The 14,810-nt window shown below is 37.5% G+C and overlaps 1 protein-coding gene across 3 annotated transcripts in view; it reads right to left on the reverse strand.

The window, feature by feature from the left end:
* Positions 1–14,810, reverse strand: part of NUDT3 (nudix hydrolase homolog 3) — an 88,371-nt gene that overhangs the window by 21,434 nt on the left and 52,127 nt on the right. For all 3 annotated transcript variants that reach the window (XM_088957476.1, XM_088957475.1, XM_088957474.1), the window contains 3 exons: positions 8,551–8,657; positions 8,262–8,430; positions 5,448–5,531 (listed from right to left, as the gene is read on the reverse strand). In XM_088957476.1, the coding sequence (XP_088813602.1) occupies positions 5,448–5,531; positions 8,262–8,430; positions 8,551–8,657 (360 nt within the window). The remainder of the gene's footprint in view (positions 1–5,447; positions 5,532–8,261; positions 8,431–8,550; positions 8,658–14,810) is intronic.

Genomic DNA, 14,810 nt, shown 5'->3' on the forward strand with positions numbered 1-14,810 from the left:
CAATTTGTTTGTCATGCTTTTCCTTGTCTCCGGCACTCTCCCAATCAATAATAAGGTGGTGATCTAACTCTTCCCATAGTCCCTCTAGTGTAGTAAAATATGTTGCAACGCTCATATCTCCTTGCCTCAAGGCAGCAATGTCTTGATTCAGTCTGTAAATTCTGGCATTATTCTTTTTCTGCCCATAGGTTTTAGAAACTTTTTCCCATATCTTGGCAGCCGTGGAGAAATGTTGAACAGTCCTAGCTACTCTTGGAGTCATCGAGGCAAGTAGCCAGGACATAACTGTAGCATTCTCCTTGCGCCAAGCTGCATATTCAGCACTCCCCACTTCTGGTTCCTTCTTCTGCCCGTCCAAGTAACCAGTGAGTTCCCGGGATGTGATGAAAAGCATGGCTGAGACAGACCATTCTCTGAAGTTGTATTCATCCAACACACTTGTGATCTGTAGGCTGTGCAGATTTGGATTCTCCAGATTAGGAGACCTCCCACAAGCCCTAACATCTCTAGAAGACACTTCCCCGGATATGGAAGACATCTTCACTTACTCGTAAATGTCAAGACTGTAAACGCAATATATAGTGAACTGTTTCACACTTATGGAACTTGCTGCACTGTAAACTCAGTCCTGCACATTGTGCCCTAATTACTGCTGTCACAGATTATACTCTGTTGTGCTACCTTCTGCTGTGTTCTAATCACTGCTGCCGCAGCCTGCAACTTGCTGTGTTGGTTTCTACTGTGTGCTAAGCACTGCTATCGCAGGTTATAACCTCACCCACGAACAGTTCTAGGACTGCTGAGATTAGTCCTTCCGCCTAGATCTGTTCTACACAGATCTATCTTAGCCGAATGGCTACAGTCTGTTGTACTGCGTCTATTAGGGCATCAGCCTCTGGGTCTAACTCCCCTTGGGCCCTACAACCAAGGGAAACCCTAGATGTAGGTCTAGATGTGTTCTACAATCAACCCTAGTGTTTCTTTGCAGCAACCAAAAAGAAAGATTTGAGAGTTAACTACGAGTAGAAGAAGAGGCGGCTGCAGTAACCAGTTGAAAGATTAGTGCTCTGATACCATGTTTGCTGAAATAGGGCTGTCGAATGAGAGAAGAGGAAGAAGAAGAAGAAGATATGAGATGGGCGGCAGAATAATCCTCAGCCAGCCCTAATCTATTATATATAAGAACATTACATAATGTTACATAAATAGACGAGAATGCCCCTGATTAGTGATGGGACACCTAGTCAAAATAAACACTAAATAAGATTATGCCCAGTAACTAAGGCCCAATAACTAATGACTTAGACCCAACAAAGATAAACATACAAATTAAGACAGCCGAACCAACAGGATCAACTATCCACAGAGAGAGATGATCTTTCCCATAGAACTAAAGTTGGAAGAATGAAGAGATACTTCATGTGTATTGTGCAATTAGTGCATAGAATTCAAACTTAATAGGAAGCTTTATAGGACAACTATGAGATCATCAGTCATAAATATTAGGAGAAGAATACTTGTGACAACCTGATTATCAAAATACAGTTTCATTTAGTCTCTCAGAATTGATCCCCAACTCATTTAGCAAGGCATTCAACCATATCAATTCCAAAACCTCATGGACCATATCTTTATACTCAGTTTCAGCACTTGACATTTTTTGGAGGTAAATACATAAATAAAATTTATTAGAGAAAGAGGAGAAAGCAGTTATGCACGGGTGATAAGATATCACCCAAAAAGAACAAAATCCAAGAACACACCTCCAGACCCTACAAAATTTACAGATACAAAAAATTCTGTCCCAATCCTTACAAACAAAGAAAATAAGGCCCACTGAAAAAAAAAAACAAGACAAAAAAAAAACCAAGTCAAAACCCCATAAGAACCCCAAACCATCAATGAGGGTTAGCCCCTTTCACCAAACAACTCTACCCCTTAAAGCCTTATTTTTTCACTTGATCTCTCTTCAAATTCCCAGAACACCTTTCTTGCAAATTCCTCCCCTCTCAGAATAGATAAGCCTAAAATATTGCAAACTTGAACTTCACTATTTTTCTTTCCAGATCAATATTCTGTTATACTTTCCTCACTCTATCAGTGCTTCCCTGTTCAACAATCTCTTCCCTTTCTACAATCTTTTCGACTAAATTTTCCTTAACCCCCTCCAACCTCTTATCCCTTGGTAAACCTTCTTCTTCTTGATTTCCCAAGGTTAGTTTTGAAGCCCTCTTGTCTGTGTCACCTTCCAAAAAATTCGAATCTTTGCTGGTTTTTGCCAAATGCTGTGTTCTAGATTTGGCTCTTAATCTCTTCCTCTTGTAAATCCTCTTGAATTTACTACAAGGGCCATTATTAACAACACCTTCCTTCAACCAGTGAAAAACTTTGATGACATGCACCTGTAGAGATGAGGAGTGATTTTGTCTTTGTACTTTTTCTATTATATCATGTAGTGTAGTATTTATACTAGACATCTCTGTACCTTATCTTATTTTACTTTCTTATGTAAGGGCAGTCTTGTACTTTTACTTCCTTTAATATAAAGTTATTCTTTCTTGGTTCGGTCAACTGTGACAAACCAACCAAAGAGACTTGGTGTTAAGCAATTGGTTCAAGTGAAAAATCAATCACCGAATGCAATGCAAACCTGGGTGATTTGTTTTCAATGAATTACCATGGTGACAGGACTTTCTTGCAACCCTACAAAATATAAGACAGAAATTCTAACAAACAATGGTAAAACCAAGTTACCCAATAAATGATTGCCTCTTGTAACCCAAATGACATAAATACAATCCTCTAACATATGAAATGTGGAGGCAACCACCAAAGTCTCCTACCTTACTATGAGAATTAAGAACTGCTAAGCTAGCCTAATATGTGTTGTGTGCACTCACATGATCTACAATCATACCAAAACAAGTTAAAAATATTAACATAGCCATGCCAAGTAATTTCTTTCATGCAAAGGGAGTAATAGTCATTGAGAAATTTAAGGAATCATGACCACTGTTCATTCCGCCCTAATTTGTGGTGGTTCCTGAGGTTGCAGAATCTTCAGAATTCATGGGTAACACTTCCAAGAAAAAAAGGGCCTCCAGTCCACACACACAAAGGACTACACAGCCCTCACTTTAAGTGTTTCTAACTGCTAGAACACAAGCGCAGTCCTCGCTATAACACACTTTCACAGGTCTAAAAGACCTTTCCAAGGCTAATATAAGCCACAAACATCAATACATGCTGCTGTACCAGCCGGATGAACACTGTCACAGGTCTAACAGACCTCTCCAAGGCTAATATAAGCCACAAACATCAATATACTGCTGCTATACCAGCCAGCTGAACCAGGTCACTCATGACCTACAGAACAATTCCACACGTACACAGGTTTCTGGATCATTCGACCCACAGAGAAGGGTTAAATTTCCCTATACCATTCGGTTAAGACAAACCTTAACCTGTTCTTGGTAACAGTACCAAGAACCAAAAGAAAACAAGGTTTAAATCCTGTCCCTGCTCAGTCTGAGAGGATTCTGGGTTTTCCAGTCCAAGAAGAATAAGAAAATGAAGAGAAAGGGAACAACTGACCTCTTAGAAAGATCCAAACAGTCATCAACCAGCCTCTGGAATCACTACAGTTGAGTTTCATCCCAGAAACAAGTGAGGAAGTTGCAGCCAGAGAGTTCTCAGGTACAGGACAGACTTGTTTTCTCCATTCTCAGTCCAGTAAGCATAAAGGATGGCTTTGACCAAAGAAAAAAAAATTACAGAGCACAACCCTGCTCTGATACCATGATTTCAGTAAGATAGAAGAAGAAGAGAAGAGAGAAGAAGGAGAAGAGAAGAGGAAGGGAAGAAAATGTTGAGAGCCAAAAAGTTGTGCTGGCGGCACTAGACTTTATATTTATAGATTAGTGTGGCCATACAATATAAAAAAGAAAGAAAAGTCCAAAGTGCCCCTTGCGGCACATAACTAATATTCCATCAAGCTTCACTAGGATCATGCCTCACTTTTCCTTCCTAGAACCAATCAGTAGGGAAATGACAAAGTAGGTGCATTTTAAAATATATCTAACTTCAGTAATATGCTTGTCCTTTCTATCTCAAACAGTTTTGCTATATTCTTCAGAAATAAGAAATTGGCTTTCTTTTATGGACTCAAGATTTGGATCCTTTGGTGGAAGAAGACTTGTTGGAGAAGAAAATTCCATCTGGAAACAAAAGTCAGCCAATAATAAATGGAAGAACAAAGTAATTAACAAGACCTAGGAAATCCCAATAAGAACAAGATTAACTATGCAGAAAAAATCAGCAAGGCATGAAATTCCCCGGGTCCAATAAGTATTGGAACCTCCCAAAGAATGCCTAAAAAGAGCAGTGCAACTGCCACTCATGGCTCCTGTTGGTGTGGTAGAAATTCGGAACCTAACTTCTCCCCTTCCCTTGGTATTTATGTAATTTTTTTGTTCTTCTATTGTTACCAACTTGTTACTTTTTTTGTTGAGTTATTTTCCAGATTTCAGATTTCCTAGGAATTTTATTGGTTAGTTTAAAGGAGTAGAATCGGTAGATGTTAGCCTTGGAGTTGAAAGTTGAGTTTTCTTAAGTAGGCTTTACTTGTTTAAATCTTAGTTTTACATTGAGTAGGAGTCAGTAAGGAGTCAAATAAAGGCTATCCCTGGCCAAAATCCTATTTTAGTTTATGAATAAGGCCAACTTTATTAGAGAAAAGTGAGAAGGATTGACAAAAAAATGTTCTGCTGTGTATATTGCCCAGCCCTTGTCTGAACTTCATCAACAACCTCAACTCCTAGGATGAAATTATTGCCCCATTCTTCTAATTGAGGAACATTATATGGTGAATGGTGAAAGTAGAATATCGAATTTGAGTAGGTGGAATAACTAGAATGAGGTCTGTAAGAATGTCAAGAACATGAGAAGGAAAATAACAGGTAAACATATCAAATGTTAAGTAGATGGTAACTCAATAAATAAACATAAGTTTAAATGTACATTAAGAAACTGCAAAAGAAACCATGATCTCCATCACCTACTTTTCATGATATCAATTAAATTATAACATTACTCATTTTGATGGTAAGGTATCAAGAATCAAAAGAAAAACAGTAGTAAACTTCAAAAACCACAGATAGAGACTGAAACAGATTAAACATTAACCTAAGTACTAGCAAAAAAAATGCATCTTTTCATTGATAAAAAAAAAAAGATCATTCTTAAATATAAAATGCCAATAAAACTAGAGAATAAGACATCACACTGAATAGAGTCATGGCTACATAAAAAAAAAGTCCGTTCTTTTACATGCACCTTTAAAAGTTATTATCAATTTGCACTAGCTGGAGTATTACAGGCATAGACCATTACAACTTCAACAGAAAAATAATGTTTTTCTGAAATGTCATTTATGAAAAGTTACTGACCTGATTTACAAAAAATTTAAGCGCCCAAAGTCCCACAATATCTGCTTTTGCTTCTTCCAGAGCTGAGTGGAGTTCTTGAAGTTCCTACATCCAAACAATTAGAAATGTAATAGATCAAAACAATATCCATTTCTCATAATGGTCTATGGGATGTTGAAATTTTAACATTGTGTATTCTTACCATAATATATCTTTCCCCTTTCTTGTTCTTCATAACAAAGTATTGTTTTTGGGCCACAAAATCCAAAGACCAAACAAAGCAATAAAAGTTTCAGAGAGTACATCTTAATAGGGAAAAGGGTCTTGTTAAAAGTTAAAGGTGATCTGAATGGTGAGTGGCAACTAGGTGGTTTGGAGAAATCATGGAACACAGTTGATTGTGGCCTATTAAGGAGTTGGATACAATAATTCATCTAGAGCTTTCTCCTTTATTTTATTACTTTCTTTGAATATGTTCCTTACTTTCCCGGGGTTTCATCTCAGGGGGAGAGTGGTGAGAAGGGTGATCATGTTCCCGAAGTCTCATTACTTGTTCCAATCATTGAAAGGGAGTGTAGTGAGGGGAATTTCCAAGAGGTCTAGGGTTTGTGTCTATGGATGTTATTCTTTGAGGATGTTCCTTATTATCCTAGGGTTTCATCTCAAGGGGAGAGTGGTGAGGAGGGTGATCATGTTCCTGAAGTCCCATTACCTGTTCCAGTCATTGAAAGGGAGTGTAGTGAGGGGAATTGCCAAAAGTGAAAGGAGTTAAGGGTGTCTCATAGGCAGTGGACGCAGGTCGATTTTGGTCATGAGCAGCCCAGGCCAGTTCTAATGTCCTCTGTGATGCTAGATCCAAGTACTACAGCTCCTTTACCTACTACTACTACTGCGATGACATACCTTCCACTACTAAGCCTCAACCTTCTCTAAATGACCTTGACCTCCCTATTGCAGCTCGCAAAGGAAAGTGCCATTGTACCTCATCTACTTCTCATTGTATTGAACACTAGTGGACTATTAAGTAGTTGGATACAATGATTCAACGATTGAGCTAGAACTTGGAAGCAATTATTTCTTGGCATCTATAGGTAGTAGGGATGCCGCTATTTGGAAACTCAAAGTGCAAGTGGACTAAAGAGGGGGATGGAAACTCAAAATGTGTCCACTCTTTAGAAAATGGTAGGAAAAACAAGAAAAAGATTGTATCTAGACCATAGCTGTCAAGCCGACGCCTAGGTGGGTGCCTAGGAAACAAGGCACCCTTGGGGGCTCGCCTCACCTAATCACCAAGCAGTTTTGTACATTGTCTTATAAAATACTTCTATATTCTTAATTTTTGAGATTATAACTATAAAAGACTTTATTAAACTGAAATATTTATTTTGTGTGTTTATATACTAGTTTCTTTTTATTATTTTCTTATTTGTTAGGGTTTAATCAACACAGACATTGCTAAATGCTGTACTGAACCCTCAAAGACTTCAAAACCTGAATCAATAAGTAAGGAAAAATTAAAATTTGTCTAACCAACAAATTTTTGAACTTAAAAGCTTTGAATTTTGTCTAATCAACACATTTTCTTATTACAAAAATAGGGTTCAGATCCCTATATTTTTTTTTCTTATTTTTCTACTCATGAATATGTTGATTTTCTATAATTCAACATGAAGTTTATACTTTTCTTATGAAAATTATGGATAATTATCAAGGAAATATGGTTATGTATCCTAGGGAACTACTCTATGATATATGTTTTTTACTTAAAAAAATCCATTGCCTAGTCAACTAGGCGATCGACTAGGCGACAAGGGGATGCCTTGTCACCTAGCTTCGCCTTGGCGCCTTGAAAACTATGACCTAAGCTACCAGTAAATGGGGGTAAGATAACAGAACCAGAAGATAATAGCGATGGTTTTGTAGACCACTTTAAAGGAATTTATTGTCACTCATCTCCTACGAAAACAAAAGTAAGAAGGATTGAATTGGCTGAACATAAGTAGTGATTAAAAACTTAGCTTTGGAGAAACAATTGAACATTGAAGGAATAAGAAAGGAAGTATTTTCAATGGAGAGATTTAAAGCACCTGGGCCGAATGAATTCTCAATAGCATTATATCAAGATTATTGGGAGATTTTAAAGAGGGTCTTTTGTAAGTTTTCAGAGAACTTTATGAGGAACCATTAATCGAGGGGAAAATGCCACATTCCTAGCATTTATGTTAAAATGGCCTGAAGCAAGCTACCCAAGAGAATCTTAGGTCAATCAACATAGTGGGTAGTTTGTATAAAATCATTACCAAAGTTCTCTTACTAAGATTAAAGGAGATCCTTACTTTTGAAACAACACCATTCTAAGGGGCCTTTTATCAATGGGAGACAAATCATTGATAAAATCATAATAGCCAATGAATGTTAGGAGAAATTAAACTTCTTTCACCATAAGAAAGATCAAACTTCTTTCAGTTAATTCAGCAAACACCTCAAGAATGTATTCCTTAAGAAGTACAAACCTGCCTTGGAAAACTCATTTTTCCATACTATCAAATTGTAATGTGGTTATGGTCAATGCTTTCATGGTTTCATGTAACAAGAAATTTCCTTTCATGAAAAATAGAATAGTTATTTTCCCAACTAAATGTTTTCTATTTAATATGGCAAAATTTTAAACTTGTTTTCATTTTTGAAACTAAATGTGCTGCATGTAATAATTTATTTAATATAAATTAACAAAGCAAATGTGACGCAAGATGCATTTCTAAAAGAAATCAGGAGTTATAACAGTTGAAAGAGTTGCTGCCAACTAAAGATTTAACAAGCAGAAAATGTTATTACCAATCTCACTGTTGACTCTTGTCCATTTGGGAGTACTATTGTATGAGGTCCAATGCCATGGCAACACTCGTGGCAAATTGTATGGGTGAAGAAAGATTCAAAATTAACATGTTTCCTCTGTTCCTCTATAACACAAACACCAGCTATAGGTTGAAGAATATGCTTGAACCTGATTAGGATAGGCAACTCAGAAATTTCAGAATTTATTGAAACTCCAAAATAATTGCATAAACTAGTCACTTATTGAGAAAATAAGTGATGGTAATAACATGAATAAAAATTAACATACTTTGCCTCTGAAATATTCTTGAGCATAACCATTGATGTTCCACGGTCTTTGACTATGCGCTCATCATTTGGCAAATTAAAAGCAACAGTCTGTGGGCCCTTCACATCCTGATATAATAATCAAAATTTATCAATCATATCTTTTCAGTAAATTATTCTTGAAGACAAAGCACCTAGCTTAACATAGTTTAATCAATCTAAAGATTAACAAAAAATGATAAACTTATAGTAGAAGTTGCTGATAACAGTTTTAGATGAATGCCTTGTGAAGAAAAGTAGAAGAAGTTGAAAGGTTTCAGCAGTGGAGAAGAAGAGAGGAGAAGAAAAGAGAGTGGGATGTCGCCAAAATTGAATAGATCGCCAACCCCTTAAAATAAAATAATGAAAGATTACAAGAATGCCCTCAGTAGGGCGGCTACTTTAAGTAGCTGAACAGTCACAACTTAAAAACATAAACTAATGGGCCTAAAGCCCAATAACTATCTAACTTAACAAATTAAAAAAAAAAAAAAAAAAAGACTAGGCCCAATAACTTGAAATCGGCCCAACTCAACACTCCCACTCAAGTTGGGAGTAAATGTCACACATTCCCAACTTACGTAGATCATGCTCCAGCTTGTTCCTTGCAACACCTTTTGTGAGAACATCAACAAGCTGCAAATAAGAAGCAATGCATGGAAGACAAACTTCCCCTAAAGTCACCCTTTCTCTTATGAAATGTCTATCCACTTCAATGTGCTTTGTCCTGTCATGCTGAACTGGGTTGTGGGCAATGTTAATTGCTATCTGATTATCATAGTATAGCATCATAGGTTCTTCTGCCTCAACACCAATCTCTCCTAACAAGGAGCGGATCCAGAGAAGCTTTGAGACTCCATGTGCCATGGCTTTGTATTCAGTTTCTGCACTTGATCTTGCCACAATTGTCTGTTTCTTACTTTTCCACGAGACTAGATTACCCCCAACAAGAGTGCAGACTCCTAATGTAGATCTCCTGTCATCAAGGCATCCTGCCCAATCAGCATCTGTATAAGCCTCTAACTTCAACTGTCCATTCTCAACAAATAGTATGCCTCTGCCTGGGTGTCTCTTCAAATAAGCAAGAATCCTATCAGTAGCCTCCCAATGCGGGACTCGTGGGGCATGCATGTATTGACTCATCACACTCGCTACATAGGAGATATCTGGTCTTGTTATACATAAATATAGCAATTGCCCCACAAGTCTTTGATATCTCCCAATGTCCTTTACCAGCTCACCTTCTGATGCATTAATTCTATGATTCTGATCAATAGAAGTACTAACAGCCTTTGCTCCAAGCTTCCCTTCTTGTAAAAAGTCTAGAACATACTTCCTCTAAGAAATAAAAATTCCATGTTTTGATCTTGCAACCTCAATGCCCAAGAAGTACCTCAACTCCCCAAGATCCTTAATTTCAAATTCTCTGTGTCGATTCTTCTTCAAACTATCAATCTCACTTAGGTCATTTCCTGCAACAACAATATCATCCACATGAAAAATCAGTCCATGTTTTGATCTTGCAACCTCAATGCCCAAGAAGTACCTCAGCTCCCCAAGATCCTTAATTTCAAATTCTCTGAATCGATTCTTCTTCAAACTGTCAATCTCACTTAGGTCATTTCCTATGACAACAATATCATCCACATAAACAATCAGAACTGACACCAAGGACACCCTCCACTTCACAAAGTATGGTTTGGTTGAGTATGAGTGTAGCCAAAAGCAATCAAGGCCTTCCTGAACTTGTCAAACCATGCTCTGGGAGACTGTTTTAAACCATAGAGTGACTTCTTCAGTTTGCATACCTTCCCCTTTTCAGCATCACTGTAGAAACCAGCAGGAAGATCCATATACACTTCTTTTTGCGAATCTCCATTCAAAAAAGTATTTTTTACATCAAGTTGAAACAAGGGCCAAGAGTATGTGGCAACAAGAGAGAGAAGGATCCGAACAGAAGTCATCTTTGCAACTGGTGCAAAGGTCTCTAAGTAACCAATGCCATAGGTTTGGGTGTACCATTTTGCAACTAGTCTGGCCTTATACCTTTCTATATTTCCATCTTCCTACATAGCTGTCTTCCACTCAAGTTCGGAGAGAGCCTCACTGACACCCTTGGGTATAGACACAGAGTCAAAAGAAGAAAGGAAAGCACGATAGGAAGGAGAAAGTCCACTATAGGATAGGTACTGTGAAATACAATGACCAGTACACTTTCTCTTCCCTTTTCTAAGTGCAATAGGAAGGTCCAAGTCATCTGTAATGGGGTTAGTAGAATTAATAGGAATTGAAACATTAAAAGGATCAAGAGGAATACCTGAATCCATGTCAGCTAAATCTGGAGTCTCTAAGGAACCGATAAGAAGTGATGTGAGTTCTTTTGCAGTGGAATCAACCTCCCTGTGAAGTTGCTGCCATGAGTAACATTGAGAAGCAGGACACAAGGGAGGTGGTAAGATAGGTGACATAGGAGGATCATAACAGGAGTGGACACAGGAACTAGCACTGGAAGAGGAATAGACTACTCACTCACTTCCCCAAAACACTCCCCCTGAGAAGGATCCTTTGATAAAAAGGATGTGGACTCAAAAAAGGTAACATCCATATTAACATACCAACTCCTAGAGACTGGATCATAGCAGTAGTACCCTTTCTGATTTTCTAGATACCCAATAAAAACATACTTCTTTGCCTTTGGATCGAGCTTTGAGCAATGAGAACCAAGAACATGTGCAAAGCAAACACAGCCAAATACCCTGAGAGGAATGTGGAACATCTCCCCCTCAGGAAAAAGGAGGCTGAATGGGGTGCTGAATCCAAGTATACGAGAGGGCACCCTATTAATCAGGAAGACAGCTGTGAGAACTGCATCACCCCAAAACCGAACTAGAACAGTAGATGTGATCATGCTTCTTGCAATCTCAACAATGTGTTTGTTCTTCCTCTCTGCAACACCATTCTGCTACGGATTGTAAGAACAACTGCTCTGATGGATAACTCCATACTCTAACAGATACGAAGCAAGGTTCTTTTCAAAACATTCATTTGCATTGTTTGATCTGAACACCTTCGCTCGTACATAGGAAGTGGGGACCACAACACTCTTGTTGGGTCCCTTTTCAGTGGTTCTTTTAAGTTATATATGTAGTTTTATGTGTTAGCCACCTATAAGGGCATATTAGTCATTGTACCCTTTTTTATTAAAAGTATAAATACTAGTGAGGAGGATGGCCAGAATTGATTGCTCTCTTTTTCTTTCTCAATTTCTTCTCTTTCTCTTTCTCTTCTTCTTCAAGAAATATCTATTTTCTTTATAGATTCTTTGATTCAGCAGTTTTCTACTGCTTCCAAATTCAGTTTTACAAAGTTAGTAAAGTAAATGGTTGAGTTGAGACCAAGAGGGATAATGATTCTAGACAAAGAGGCAATATATTGTCACCCCCTATGGATCTATGATATATTCCACCGAGAAAGAGTTAAATATAAGCATCAATTTAACCCAATGAGTCATCTTCATCATGATGTTCTCAATCAAAGTTACTTGAGTATGCGTCTCTTCTCTAAAAATTCTTGCATTCTTTTCCTCCCACACAGTCCAAAGGAAAGCATCTGTTATGCATCTGTTCAAGATTTTCTCTCTTGTTTTGGATGGGAGAGAAGGATTCCTCAAAAAAAAAATAAAATAAAAAATCCATGCCCCTTGGAGGTATTTACCCATATTTAAAAAGGCCAAAGAAAAAAACATCAAAAAATTAGTAGCAAAAGGACAAGAGTTAGCAAGTAATCAGTAGTCTCACAACTTGTCATGCGTAAAACGCAAATACTAGGTGAAAAGAACCAGTTAGGCCTCCTCTTTTGGAGGAGCTTACAAGCACTGGTCCTCTGACATATAACCTTCCAATGAAGTGTAATAAACATAGGTAGGTGGTATATTGCAAATAGCTTTAGCCAAAATAACCCTATAGGAAGAAAAGGAAGGAGATAAGATAGCTAAAAAAGATGCATAAGGAAAGAGGCCATTAGAGCATAAAGCCCAAACTCCAAATCTCAAGTATAGACACATCATGGTAAGCATCCTCTAAGAATGTGTTGGGGTCTAGAACTAGGGCTGTCTCGACCTATCTCAAGCCTCTTCCTCAACCTAAGTCCTGAGCTATGACACATATTGAGAAACAGTCTTGTTTGTGTTCAAGGAGAGAGTATATAGGTATCATCATCATCACCCACACCTAATCCCAACTATATGGGGTTGGCCACATGAATCCTGTTTTTCCATTCCATTCTATTTAATTCCATATCCATGGCTAAATTATTGGCATTTAAATCATTTCTTACTACTTCTACTCATGTCTTTTTGGTCTACCCCTAGCACTTCTAACCCCTTCAACTTGCAACAAATCACTTCTTATGGGTATTGTTGATGGTCTTCTATGCACATGACCAAACCATCTTAACAATGGTTTTTAGAACACAAATGCCATTCATTGTGTATATTAGACAAACATTTAGATCAGATAAGCAAGTACATGGAGGAAAATTTTATGTTGAAGTGCCCATCAAGAATCCATGGAGTGTTGGAATTCAATATGTCCTAACACAAACAAATTTGCAAGAGATTATATGCTGACAAGGAAAACCTTATTGTACAGTGGGTGATGGCTCACCCAGAGTTTGAAGACATGGAGAGATCACTTTTGGATTGAACTTCAAACTTCTGGTCTAGCTATGATATTGTTATTGAAGATGTCTGGTTCCTTTTCTTTACTGATTTTGTAAATTGTTGGGTTCTTTTGGTTTTACCTCAATACTACACACTCTCAATTGTTGGGTTTTTTGGATTTTTCGTTTTTACCTCCAAGTGTTTATGCTGCATCTCTCTAAAGGGCAGCCCAGTGCACGAGGCTACCACTAATTTGGGGTCTGGGGAGGGATAGATGGATGCAACCTTACCCCTGCATAGTGGGCTTTCATTTATTTCTTCTTTTGATTAGGTTGATTATGTAATAGGCCTGTGGGGCCATCTTTATTTTCTCTTCATTTGCTGCCACCTTGTAGGGGCAGAATTGTCCTTTTATTTGCAGTTATGAACAGATCGTATAAAATACAACAGGGCAGCAGTTATGCCTTGACTTTTACTTCTCCAATACTAATTTCTCTTTTCTTCTCCTTTCTTCTTCCCACTAATTCTCTTCTCTATTTCACCTAATTTCTTCTTGATTAATCACATATTCTTTGTCATTTAATGTTGTGGTGATTTACAAGCATTTTTTTAGTTTGAGATATTTCTTTAATTATTAGAAAAAAAACTTTCTGATTTTGATCAGATCTATCACAGACTCTGATGAAGCAACCAAGACAGAGAACATACCAGAGCTCCTATACAAAATAACTAAAACAGTAAAAAAAAATGAAGATTCCTAAATAATTTATAATCATGTACTTGAACTATGAATACAAGTTAGAAAAAAGAATAATGGTGGTAATAGATGGGGTCAAAAAGCTTAAGGTTTTAAAGCCAGTTGGACATGGAAGCTAGAATATAAAGTTGAGCAGCAAATTGTAAAAATAAGGGATGGGAAGAGATCCAATGCATCAAAAGAAGTGCCAATTCCTTAGATGATGCTTTAACCAAACAAAGGGTGGGAAGAGATCAACTATTTTGGGAACAGTTGTAAAAATAAGAAAGAGTTTCTTGAGGGAGAGATAAGAGGGTTTATGTCCCACTGTTTGTAAACTTTTGTTGTATTTTTTTTTTTTTTGATGAATGAAGAAATTTATTAATCACAGAAGATAAGAGTTACAAGCATCCCAAGAAGAGGAACAAGGTGTGACCTCTTCAAAAAAAATTAAAGATAGATTCTCAAATTCAATTTGAACAAATTACAAGGTAGTCCATTATAGGCAGTCCCGAGAAGTCCTTTGTTTGACTAATGAATCAGCTATAGCATTTGCTGATCTGTTCACCCACTGAACACTGTCATGTTGCTAGTCAGCCAATTCACTTTTTTAAGGAGATCTATATAACCCCAAATGGCAGAATCCGGGTTCAAAAGCCATCCCACCACTACCTGAGAATCACCTTCAATTAATAAGTACTCCACCCCAAGCTGGTTTGCAATCTGGATCCCTTGCACAGTAGCTAGTATCTCTGCTCTTCTAGAGTCATCCACTCCCACTGGTCCTAAAAATAAGCAGATAATGTTGTTATCCTTATTCTTAGGACCCCTCTTATACCCGAAGGTC

The sequence above is a fragment of the Nelumbo lutea genome, chromosome 8, assembly GCF_056320005.1.
Source record: "Nelumbo lutea isolate HS-2025 chromosome 8, American lotus-T2T, whole genome shotgun sequence".
In the NCBI taxonomy this organism is placed as follows: domain Eukaryota; kingdom Viridiplantae; phylum Streptophyta; class Magnoliopsida; order Proteales; family Nelumbonaceae; genus Nelumbo; species Nelumbo lutea.